At 42.3% G+C, this 12,096-nt stretch overlaps 1 protein-coding gene across 1 annotated transcript in view; it reads right to left on the bottom strand.

Annotated features, from left to right (window-relative positions):
* Positions 1-6,284: 6,284 nt before the first annotated feature.
* TBX19 (T-box 19) overlaps positions 6,285-12,096 on the bottom strand; it is an 18,349-nt gene continuing 12,537 nt past the window's right edge. Inside the window, exons 6-10 of the mRNA XM_027904365.1 lie at positions 11,209-11,270; positions 10,064-10,125; positions 9,196-9,384; positions 8,052-8,184; positions 6,285-7,299 (exon numbers count right to left, since the gene is read on the bottom strand). Coding sequence (XP_027760166.1) covers positions 7,065-7,299; positions 8,052-8,184; positions 9,196-9,384; positions 10,064-10,125; positions 11,209-11,270 — 681 coding nt within the window. The 3' untranslated portion in view covers positions 6,285-7,064. The remainder of the gene's footprint in view (positions 7,300-8,051; positions 8,185-9,195; positions 9,385-10,063; positions 10,126-11,208; positions 11,271-12,096) is intronic.

Below are 12,096 nucleotides of genomic sequence, written 5' to 3'. Positions count from 1 at the left end.
CCTGTGTAGCTAACAACACATCTGCTCCCTTATTCAAGGTTTTCCTCTGCTCCAGCTTTTTTGGAAGCACCACCAATAATTTAGCAAAACAAACCTCCCAGCAGTAAGCAGGCTGGTTCAGATAATGCTGTAAAAGCTGCAAGGAGTCCTGAATCATAGGATCCCCTTAGGGAAAATAAGGTCATTCCTCATGCATCAGTGCTGTCCAAAATGGAAGCTTACCTTCTGTGAGAGAGGCAAATATGATCATAAGGTGAATTTGCTGACTTATTTCCAGGAGAAAGAGGGTAGTTTTTGTGGCATTGTACAAGACACCAGTAAGACTGCTTCTGAAATACTGCAGACAGCTCACTAAGTTCAGGATGGATAAATTTCAACTGAGTCAGCACAGAAAAGGGTTTTAGAGTGAACACAGCAACACAAAATCAAAATATATCGAAGGTAGTGGGAACATGAAATAAAACTAAACCTTTGCTTGGTTGGCCAGCAAAATTCAGGCTGGGACTGCAGCTACAAAATAGTCTGATCTAACAGCAGCTGACCATCAGAAGGGCGGCAGTGCCACAGTCCCCCTTGCATTGAGCAAGGTAGATCACAAGCTTGCTCTGCTGTTGCATGGCAAGGTTGGACAAAGGAAGCAGCAGAAACATGCAGCTGAGGAAAAAGCAAACAATCTCCTTCAGCAGAAGAAAGGTCAAATAAAACAATGTAAAACTGTCTTAAGAGGGCAATTTATGAAGTGTTGCCAAGCACAGCAGTTCCAAAAAAACCTCAAACCCCCAAAGCAGCAAACCCACAACAACACAAAAAAAACCCTAAAACCACATAAAAAAAAATGAAAGAAGAAATCAATTTCAGCTAGAGGACAGCACAGTCCAAGAACTAACATTTACAAATTAACCATAAGTACATTTAGGTTGGAAATAAGCTTTCTAAATGCCAGTCCTCTCTATGGGCTACTGGGTCCTAAGCATCAATTAATATTCCAAGAAATCTTGATTAGTTTATAAAATGAATTATATTTCCCTTCCAATAGCAGGGGAATAGAGCATGCTCCTGGAGCTCCCTGCCCATTCCACATTCCTAGGCTGATAGTCTCTTTATATCAACTCCTCTAACAGAGAAACTATTGAACACATTTAAAGGCTACCGAAACTAATTTTTTTTGCTATAATCAATGTAAACTCCCCTCAGCCTCCCAAAATAACCAGCCAACCAACCAACCACAAAATAAACAAACAAAGGCCAAATAAGACACTGCTTGAGGTGACTCAAGCCAAAGATTTTGATAAATCTGGACAAAACATTTTATTGCAAGCTGACAGAATAGATCAAAAGCAATGTGTCCCCTTTGGACATTTGACTTTTCAGGGCAAAATTGGTTCAATTGACCAACATATGTTACAGAAATTGATTTTTTTTGCCAGGGTATTCGCTTGTGCAGAAAGGAACTTCTATAGCAGGAGACAGCAAGGACCTGAGGACATTCAAACACATCAGATAGAGAACATGTCCAGTTTTCTGTGTGCCAGCTACTTTTTATGGGAAGGTTTACAAATACAGATTATCCACAGGCAGATGTGTAGACACACACACACAGCTCGTCCTAGGGCTTAAACCGATTAGTCTGGAGACCTTGGGGTTTCAAAGCAAAATGCTCAGCTGGTGGCACAATGGAATTTCACAGTAGCTGACAGCCTGCCCCAGAACGACTTGGTCTCCTGCTCCACTACTAGAGTCAGCTCAGCTCTTCAGTCTGCCAGTTATCTCAGATGGAGCAGGGCTTCACAATCACACTCACCCCTTGGTTAAACTGCCACACTTCTGCTCTGATAGTGCCTTTCTCCTCTGGACAAGAGGTATAGTCTACATCTTCTATATCTCATATTTCCCTCTGGAACAACTCAGGAATAGAAGAGAGCATAAGACATTTAGAGATACAGTATCTAAAGAACAAAGTCATAACTGTCATGCTTACAAAGAATATGGCATACAGTGTGCCCTGTGAGCTGTCTCTGACAGGAAAGGAGAAGGATAGATGGTTCTCCAGCAGTACTATTGACTTCTAGAACTCCTTCAGTGTTATGGCCGAGATAATTTGTGTGAGTGTAACACCTAGACAAGCAAAACACTTCAGAGTGAGTCACAGAGAGGAGGAGAATGTAAGATCCTGCCAGTGGTTATGCTAGAGTTTCACTATGAAGCACCCTTCTACCTCAGTCAGTGCTGAGCCAATGCCCCAGATGAGTACAGAAGGCACTGCAGAGTTTTGTTGGCAAAAGAGGCCTTTATAGATGTGCCCTTGCCTAGGAAGTGTTTTGGGAACCAGGCCGTGGCATTTAGATTTGCTCTGTTCGCTACAATCTTGGCTGAACTGTGCCACACAGCAGGGGGTTTACCCTGTGCCTTGTCAAACACCCAGCCTTCTCAAAATGCCACCAGTTTTTTGTACCAGTACATTCTAGGAAAAAAAACAGACAGTTTTTCCACAGCAAGTGGAACATCCTCACTGAACAATCCCAAAAGTACCTGACAATTTGTAAGCCTGAGAGCTCTTGGTGATCTGAGAACTCAGAAGCGCCTCTGCTATGTCTGGTCTGAGAGATGAAACAGGCTTACCTGTAGAGGTGGTGGCCATCCATATAGCATCCAGTGCAATCACAGAGGCAGAATTTCCCGGGAAGGGCAGATTACAACCTACTCAGGGCGGGCAACAGAGCAGGACAAGGCTATGAAGGGGAAAAGATCTCACCTGAAGAGATTACCTGCTACTTGTTCTCTACTGGCAGCAGAGCCACAGGTGTCCTTGTTGATGGGCACCCAGGGCTAGGTTAACAAGAAACACCTGGGCTGGTACTGGGGCATTCAGGATGCTAATGTTTGCTCTCTGGTTTTCTGCCTGCAAGGGAGCATGGGGGTTTTCCCATAAAACTCCATAGTGGATGAGAACACCCGAAGCCGTTTGTTAAGCCCCTCTGTTGGCCTCAGGGGAGGTGTGTGGGCTGAAACTGCCCATCTTGGAAAGAGACCTAGCAAAGCACAGGGGAGGTGACTTTTTGGGATTACAAAATTTGGGCTGTTGAGTGCACCCACCACACTGCACAGAGATGAGCAGACATCAGCCTTTCTTGTCATCTTAAAACCAGAGCTATCTCGGGAGCTGTGGGCTGCTCTCCGAGGGAAAAACCTCTGCACAGGTCCTTGGGTGTAGCCAGAGGTGCTTTCTTGCCTCCCTGGGAGACCCCTGCCCAAGTGCCAAGAAAATAAACACCAAGGGAAAAGCCTGAGACAAAAGGCACCTGCCTCAGCCTAGAGGGAGAGGCAGCAGGGCAGTACCAACAAAGGGTTGGAAATCTAAGGAGGAGTTTTGATTCAAGAGCAGCTGAAGCTCACAGAAGGGATTAAAGGGCAGCAGCCACCAAGGACAATGTCTCTCCCTCCCCCCTTGCTCAGCACTGCTCCCAAGAGTAGGGACACTGAGGACTTGTTACAGGAGTAGAAATAGTGGCATCAGAGGCAACCAAGTTGTCTTAAATGTGGGGGATTGGGTCTTTTTGGTTGGTTGTTTGGTTAGTTGGTTGGGGGTTTTCTTACCTTCTAGATCTTCTCCTTTTATTAACCACTTCCCCCCACTTCTTTTTGAATACAGTTAAATGGGGTGTCACACAAACCACTCCACAACCTCTTGTTTAGTAACTGGGTACAGTGCTAAAGCCCTGCAGAAATTGAAAATGAATGGCTGCTTCCTTCTAATCACATGGAGATTCGTATGGAACTGTGTCCTCAAGCCCTTGCCCTTTAGCTGTCCAGGTGAGAGGCCTGAGAGGTACAACCCATGCACTCGGCATTGCTTCTGTCAGGTGAAAAACCTACAGTGTAGACTCTGTCATCTAGTTAAGAAATATGAACTATATCATTAATGTCAGGTAGTATATCTACTCTGGAGACCTGAAAAGAGCTCTCCTAGTCTCTTTACGCATTTTTTTCCACAAAGTCAAGAAGTGACTTTGTCAAAATATATAAAAACTGGGGAGGGGGGCTGTTTGCTCTCTTCTCTTGCTGCCATTTCAGTAACTGCTTTCAGCAACTACTGAAATATTCATTCAGAAATTATTATTGCATGCTTTTCAATGGCAGGCAGAAATCTGTTGGGAAACAAGTGCACTATAGGTGCAAAACCAGATCCACAATAATGGCTTATACAGAGGGAAACAGTTTTATATACAGTTTAAGGGAATCTGCCTCCCATAGAAGAACAGTGCAGCCGGCAGCCCAGCCTGTTACTGTGCTTTAGGAAAGTCCACTGTGCTGGGAACGGAGATCTGCACAGTTAAAACTGCAGTTTGTCCTTGTGATCAAGTAGCAAAATCTTTCTCCAGTGTTTCCACTGCTTAAAAGTATCTGTCTAAGCCAGATACCAAATCTCCAATTCTTTATCAAAGTGACAAAATCATAGAATAGAATCACTTAAGATCCCAATTTGGAAGGGACCCAATAAGGATGGAGTCCAACTCCCTGCTCCTCCCAGGACTCCCCAGCACTAAACCCAAGATCAGCACACTCCCTGCTGTCCTCAGGCCCAGGGCCTTTGGGCTTCAGATACAGTTTGTATTGAGACAGGGCCAAGAGTAGTGAGCAAGCCAAGGGTATTTTTATCCCTCCATGTCATTTCTCAGGCTTGGATTAAATCAGATTGTCTGCAATGATAAAAACTCAGCCTGTTTCTGAAATCTCAGAAGTTCTCGCCCCCTGTGACATGGATCGCGGTTTCTCTTATAGTGGTAAGAAAGCAAACTTACTTTCCTTGTTCACTTTGATACTTTTTTATCCTTTCAATCCTATGGTACTATCAGGAAAGCTAATTAGATTTTCTCCTATATTGTTTATTTGTGAAATAAAAATGCAATTTTTGTAACACCTTATAATCACCGTTGTACTGCTGTAATGCAGTATATGGGATAACTGAGAAATTATCCGACTTGTTAACCACGAAGGGAGCATTGCAGGTCCTGGAACACAGAGAAGTCACCACTTGCTGTTTTTTAGCATCTATCATCATCTTATTCAGACTTTGTGTATGGTGTGTCTGTGGGGAGCTAAACAGCCAGAAGAGGGTAGCATAAGTTAGTTAATAAACCTCATTTGTAAAGAAGAAGTATTTTTGAGAGAAACACCTGCTTACATTTCTGGCTGCAAGGTAGTGAAATATAACTTTGAGAAACTCATCATCAAGCATTCATCAGAACATGGGAAGGAAGATTTATAGTCATAACTAAAAAGGATTAGACTGATAGCAGAACACAGAGCTTTTTGCACTCTATTAGCTCTGGTTTGACCAATGCCTCTATGAATAAAAATGCACATCCAAAGTAACTTCATTACTTTGATTTTAGAGGATGGCAGCACAGACCAAAACTAAGAGTGTTACCAAGTGCATCCTGCAGTGAATCTGAAAAGCCAAATGGGAAAGTCATGAAAATGTGGTTCCGGGCCAGGTAGTAGAATATGGATCAGGAGCTTGCTGAGTTCACCAAACAGATGCACATTTGATGACCTAGATGAAAAGGCTCCTTTTGCTGCTGCCTCTAATGTCTACCCAAAATAAAATGCTGCTCCCAGAGCTTGTGTGTAATAAATGAGTATTCACAAAGGGTATGTTGCTGTACCTAGTAGAGCAGAAACACCACTGCAGAGACACCAGCTCACAGGAGCTTTGGAGAATCCTCCTCTACACCTGTGCTGAGGATTGTCCCCTATCAGTGCTCGTGGCTGTAAACAGAACTGAATTGCTGCTGGGCATTTCATTATAGAAAGACATATCTACACGAGTTAGCTTACAATCTTTCCTTTACAAGAAATCAAACAGCAGCACTCTTCTCTGAAAAGCTGATAGGGCTTGCCTGAAGAGATACATGAAAGGACAAGGAATATTGGGGGATGACTGCTGTTATGTGCATCACAGTAGTGGTTAGAAATCCCAGACAGGATCAAGTCTCCACAGTGTTAGATGCTGTATGCTCACACGGGGTAGGAAAAGCTGTAGCCTGAAAAAGGAAGCTGAAGCAGACAAAAAGTGAGAGGGGAAATGTGCAAAGACATGAAATACCATGCCCAAGAGCATGCAGCCAGTCACTGGACAAAGAATAGAAAATTCCTGTTCCATCGACTTGCTTATAGTAGAGCTTCTTTAAATAGCTCAGAGTTTGTTAGGTGAAAAAGACTGTATGTGTGTTTAAAACTTGGAAAGGCGCTGAGGAGATAATACACCATTTATTCATATTTTATTTGTACTCCATATCTGAAGCAAAGTGGAAATGCAAGCAGAATATTTTTCTATAATTCTTTTCCCTCCACCCTTTCAAAAATAGCACATATTGGAAACACTGGAACTTTCCATTTCAACGACTGTGACATCAAACTAAATGCTAAACTAGCTGCCATCCACCTGCTGCTACAATGCAGCCACTTTCTCAGCTTGAGTGTGTTCACTATCCCTGTGGAACACAAACAGCAAACAGGAGCTGGAGAAGGGAAGGGGACAGAGAACAATGTATGCAGGTGGCATAAGGATGTCGGACTAATTTCATCCCTTGAAGGGTTTAGTCTCAGGTATTGTGAAAACCTTCATATAAGAGATTCAGAAAGCCTTTAAAGCAGCAATGCTCCTTCAAATAACCAGTTGTGAACTTGATCACAATTTTCCCTGGACTTGACAGAAAGGGCTTCTAAAACGACATGCAAATATCCAGCTGCCATGTCTGCTTCACTCAGTCCCATGTCTCTGACCATTTTTAATGTGGTATAGAAGCAAAACTAACTAAAAACATTCTTTCTGGACATCATTCTGAATGATGCATAAAGGTTACAGTAATAAGCTGGTTCTCATAACATTTCCTGCCTTTGCATTTTGGCTTCACTGGCACACAAGAGATACATTATGGAAAGCGATGGTTAATGAAGTAATTTTTCTGCATACGTTCTGCTCTGCACTGCAGTTCTAGGGGATCGTTCGCCATTTGTGTCAGTCTTGCTTGGCTGAGCTTCCCTCCTGAGCTGCCTGTCCATTAAAAGGAGTGTAAGGATGTCCACGCAGAGTCAGCCAGTCTGGCTAGACTGCTTTCCCCTTGTGTCTCCATGCTGCCAGACACCATTCCCTGCAGAGGGATTTGGACTGATGATGAAGCGGGTAAGGGGACATTACCCCTTAGGAACATGCTTGAAGGGCTGCTGTTCACCTCGCTTCCTGGGTTGGCAACATTTACAGCACTGTTGCTCACTGTCCACAGGCAAGGGTAGTGGCTGGAAAAAAAAAGCAGTACAAGTTGAATGACTTATTACAAAGCATTTTCCCCTCCATAAGACTTGCCACGATAAAGTCAATTGCATTATCAGCTATTCAAATTGAGCTTCTAAACCAGATCAGCCCTGCAGATCTTAAGTGAAAAATAGCCAGCCACCATCACACCTGATGACCTTGGACAGAGGCATGGAGAGAAATACACAAATAGATATGAGGTTTTAAGACTTAAAGATCTTTGTTGTGATATAGATTATATATATAAGATAAAGTTTTGAGAATTGCAGCTGATTTTCCTAGCACCTAAGTTAGAGAAGAAATGTGTGCCTTCATCTGGGGAAAAGAAGGGAAAATATTTGATAATTAATTGACTCTCAAAGTCTAAAGTCCATCCACTCCTAGATGGGTTCTTCATTTTAAAGAAGAATAGTGAGGAATAAATGGAGAAAAGTAATTTAGCTTTACAATGATCACAGACTGTAGATACCAGAGTTCCCTGTGACTGTTCCAAGATTCTGGTTTTCAGCAGTGCTGGGGAAAAATTAATTTCTCCCATTGATTTCAGAGCAGGAGATAACTAGCCTGTCATAAAGATCTGTTCAGGAATCTTGATTTTGGCACTTAGGACATGTTTCAAATCCTGGACACCAATTAAAGCTTGGGACACCAAAAAAGCTGGGACAAAGTGTGAATCACTAGGGCAGTCCCTCAAGCTTCAGTGCTCCTCATACCAGCAGTTTTCCTGTAACCTTACCTGGGTCCAGGGCTGGCACTTCCCTTTGTGTGTGGCACTGAGAGCAAGTTAGCATGTGAGGAGGATGGCAAAGTCCAGCTGTCATGTCCTGAGAATACCTGAAGATTGTTGCTGGAAGTCTCCAACAAATTAACTGGGGAGGAAAAAAAAAGCAACAAACAAATCCTCAGAAACATTGCCTTAAGGCAACAGAACATGGGCAGGCTTGAGGCAGCAATCTGATCATGAGGTTCCCAACCACAGGTAAAGACAAAATTCCTATGTCCATTAAGAGAGTAGCAAGGTGCCATTGTAATTCCAGGTGAGATATCTGAGAAGGTGCAGCATGACAGACATAGGATATGCACTTTTGCAAGCCTGACTAATAGTTTTTCATTAATAATTGACTGATATCTGGCAATGTTTTGAGATAGATTTCCTTACAATTTGAGGTTAAATACTTAATAAAGTTTTATAAATATTGTCCCATCTCTTGATGTAGGCCAGGTTGGATGGGGCTTGGAGCAACCTGGTCTACTGGAAAGTGTCCCAGCCCATGGCAGAGGGACTGGAACAAGATGATCTTTAAGGTCCCTTTCAAGTCAAACAATTCTATGATTCTATGATAATTATTTCTATTAAACAGGAATTCTTGATAAATTATAATTAGCAAGCAGCTTACTTTATCCTTACTCTTCTTTCTGACCGACTTTTTCTGATCAAAATAGAATCAATTTCTGAAACTCAGGGCCCAGATCTAGAAAGTGAAAGGGACTCAAAAGATGTTCTGCCGATACCCAAATGCTTTCACCTCACATCAGCTCCTACCACATTCTTGAAAGCTGCTTTGACTCGAGAGCTCAACTGCGTCACAGCATGACACTGAAAGAAGACGTGCAGTGCTCTTTTTGTATAATTGGGAGCTACACTTAAAGCAAGCTCATACTCTCTCATTTATAATTAACAGTTACAGTGCACCCAGCTCTTTGTACCTCTTGTTTTGCCGCCTTAAACATACCCGGTGTATGAAGGGTTTGGTGCAGATTGTTACAGACACTCATCATGGTCTTTCCTAGCCTCAGCTCGTGCTTGTCTCAATGACTGTGCTAACCTAAAGCAAGGGTGAGGCAGGCAGAGGAAACAAAGGAATGTTTTACAGCAGTACCTGTAGGTGAGTGACTTCTCTGCATGTAGGGAGTTGGGTATGGAGCAGCCCGATGGCCCCGCAGTGCCGAGAACCTCTCACAGCTGTGGGGAGTGTGTGGAGCTGGCAGAGGCAGAGCCCCACTGTACTGATAATTAGAGCTCCCCGGTGCACACATTGCTTCTGGGTTGGAAATCAACCAGCCACCCACTTTGAGGGGAAAGAGAGAAGAAAACTATTACTTTTGCACAAAAATGCTGCAATACAATTAAGAAAGTATCCGGCCTTCTTGCAGAACTACCTATGTCTCAGACATACCAGGTCATTCCAAGGCACTGGTTTTTGGAACAACTGACAAAAAAAAAAAATCAAAATGCCCCCCAAAAAACAACCTTCCAAAAGCCCCAAACCACCAACCCTAAAAACAAGACCTGAAAGCAACTACCAGAACATGTCACAAGCACCAAAGAACAAATGAAACAACAACTATATTAAAACAAACAAAAACACTGCTCCCCCCATTTTTACCTGTTTACCAATGAAAGCTAATTTTATAGGTGGCAAAAATATTCACAGTTGAAAATACAAACAGAAAAAGGAGTAAGAAAGCAAAAATGTCATATATCATCTTGATTTTAGGTTCCTTTCAATATTGAAAAAGTGGATCACAAGGAAAACGATCCCTCTGCAGAACCTCTCACATTATTTCCTATTGTGAGGTTTCTTCAATCTTCCTTTTTTTTTTTTTTTTTTAAAGGGTCTCTTTCTATGAACATAATTCAGGACTCAGTAAATGACTGAGCCAGTTATAAGCCAGTTAATAAGTCCCAGATTGCCAACACCCATCATATCACACAAAATTTCCAGATGACATAAATAAAAACCTTACTGTGAGAATATGTCATATGTTGACCTTCAGAGATTGTCTCTGGGGCCTCCTTAGAATGGTTTCTGAAAAGCAAAATACTTAGTGGTAAAACTTCTCAATGAGAAATTAAAAAAGTTATAAACAGAACTATTCACTAAAAGCTGGAGAAGTGAGTTAAAAAGTTTAACTACTTGCTAGGTAGCAGTAGACCTACATTCTGCCATAAAGAAAACAGGAGCTTATGTTTTACAACATACACAAAAATGTTCATAAGTTTGTGCCATATTTGGGGGCTGAACCTGGAGCTCTAAATCTACCTGTGGGCACCATTCCTCCTTGCAGGCCTCCTCCTCAGACCAAAGCAGGGCTTTGCCTCCTGCCCAGCCAGGCAAGCTGAAGGCAGCATTCCCAGTCCTGCAACTGCAAACCCTGATGCTGAGACACAACAGCTTCTTAAGTGGTGAGAGGAATGAAAGGAAATTCAGATTCTCCTTCAGGCACGCGGGACACTTCACATAGCAGACACAGCATGTCTAAACAAAAGTTATTAGCAATTATGGGCTGGAATGCATCATTTGGGTGCCCCTCTGAAGTAAAACAGATGATGCAAGTAAAATTTCCGAGGATAAACCACAATTTGTTTACGATGGACCTGTCTTTGACATCTTACAAACATACATCTCAGCACTTACGGGTTACTTTTAATAAACACACCATATATTATCACAGTTTTAATAACAGCAGTGTAGTTACATTACAATTACAGTGCAATTTCACTTCAGTTATGCTTTTTGACACCTGCAGTTAACTTTTATTCTCCCCAACCTATCGAATTCATTGGAGTGTAAGTACAATGTAGTGAACATAGCCAAGTATAACATTACTGGGGAAGTTCACACCATCTCATTTCAGGCTTCCTGTGCAGACAGTGCTAAGTCCTAGGATCCCCAACAGATATTCACCCATTTCAGACACTATTGAAATAATTTTACAGAGATTCTCCCCACTAATATCAGTGGAGCAACTCTGGATTTAAGACAGCAGAAACAAGAGTCAATGATGTAATTTTTCTTTCATATTGTCATGCCACAGTTTTAACCATATCATCAGCAAAATGCTACTGAAAAAAAAAAAAAGAGCTACAGAGTAAAAAAAGATGAACTCACCTTTCCTTTGCATCCAGGAATGCTTTGGCAAAGGGATTATACTTGATTTTGAGAGCTGTTATCTTGAGTTTACAGAAAACAAAGCATGTTAGTGAAGGTAATTTGGAACAGAAACTTTACAAAACATCTTCCAGAGTAATCTTAAGTGAAACTTTTTGGGTTAGCCTAAAATATATCCCCACACTTTATGTTTTCCAGGGCTAGTTAGAAGACAGCTTTGCTCATTGCTGAGTGCCACCAGCAGAACACCAGTTGGGGCAGCCTGGTATGAGCTGGTCTGGGAAATCCTGTGGGATGGTGGACCATTTCAAGAGTTTAAACACTGAATTCCCATCAAGTATGAATAAAATCTGCAGCAACACTAGCTAAAAGATGTGACACAGGAGTTAGCAATTCGCGCAATCCAAAGCATACATCAATTACATTTTCAGGACTGGGAAGAAATTTTCCCATGGAATACTGTGCTGTTATGCAATTTTATGTATTATAAGGAGCAGGAAGAGACAGGGTTATGATTATAACTATCAGTTATTGCTGGAGGAAGATATTGGACTTGACTGTACGGCTGTAGGGCTGTTTGGTTTTTTCCGGTAAAGGACTGGGATGCCAGGACAGATGGACCAGTCTGGAACAGCTGTGGCAAGATATTAAGCTAAGCCTGGCTTAGTACTGCGGCCAGACTCTAGATTAGTCAATGTTCTACTGCAGAGAGATGACAAAGTATTAGACTGGATGGAACATTACACTGCATGGGACTGATGGGGAAACAAGAAAAAAGCGAGCTGGTCTTGTAGATAATAACCTTTTAATATATCTCATCAGTGGTGACCAAGAGCACAGAGTGGCATCCACCTACCTCTTCATTTTGGTAGGCAGTCACAGCTATGA

This window comes from Empidonax traillii, unplaced genomic scaffold (genome assembly GCF_003031625.1).
Source record: "Empidonax traillii isolate 1590-97213 ecotype Southwest subspecies unplaced genomic scaffold, ASM303162v1 scaffold1047:size509089, whole genome shotgun sequence".
Taxonomy (NCBI): Eukaryota; Metazoa; Chordata; class Aves; order Passeriformes; family Tyrannidae; genus Empidonax; species Empidonax traillii.
Note: the sequence above shows the minus strand (reverse complement) of the source record. Positions and strands in the feature narration are given on the sequence as shown.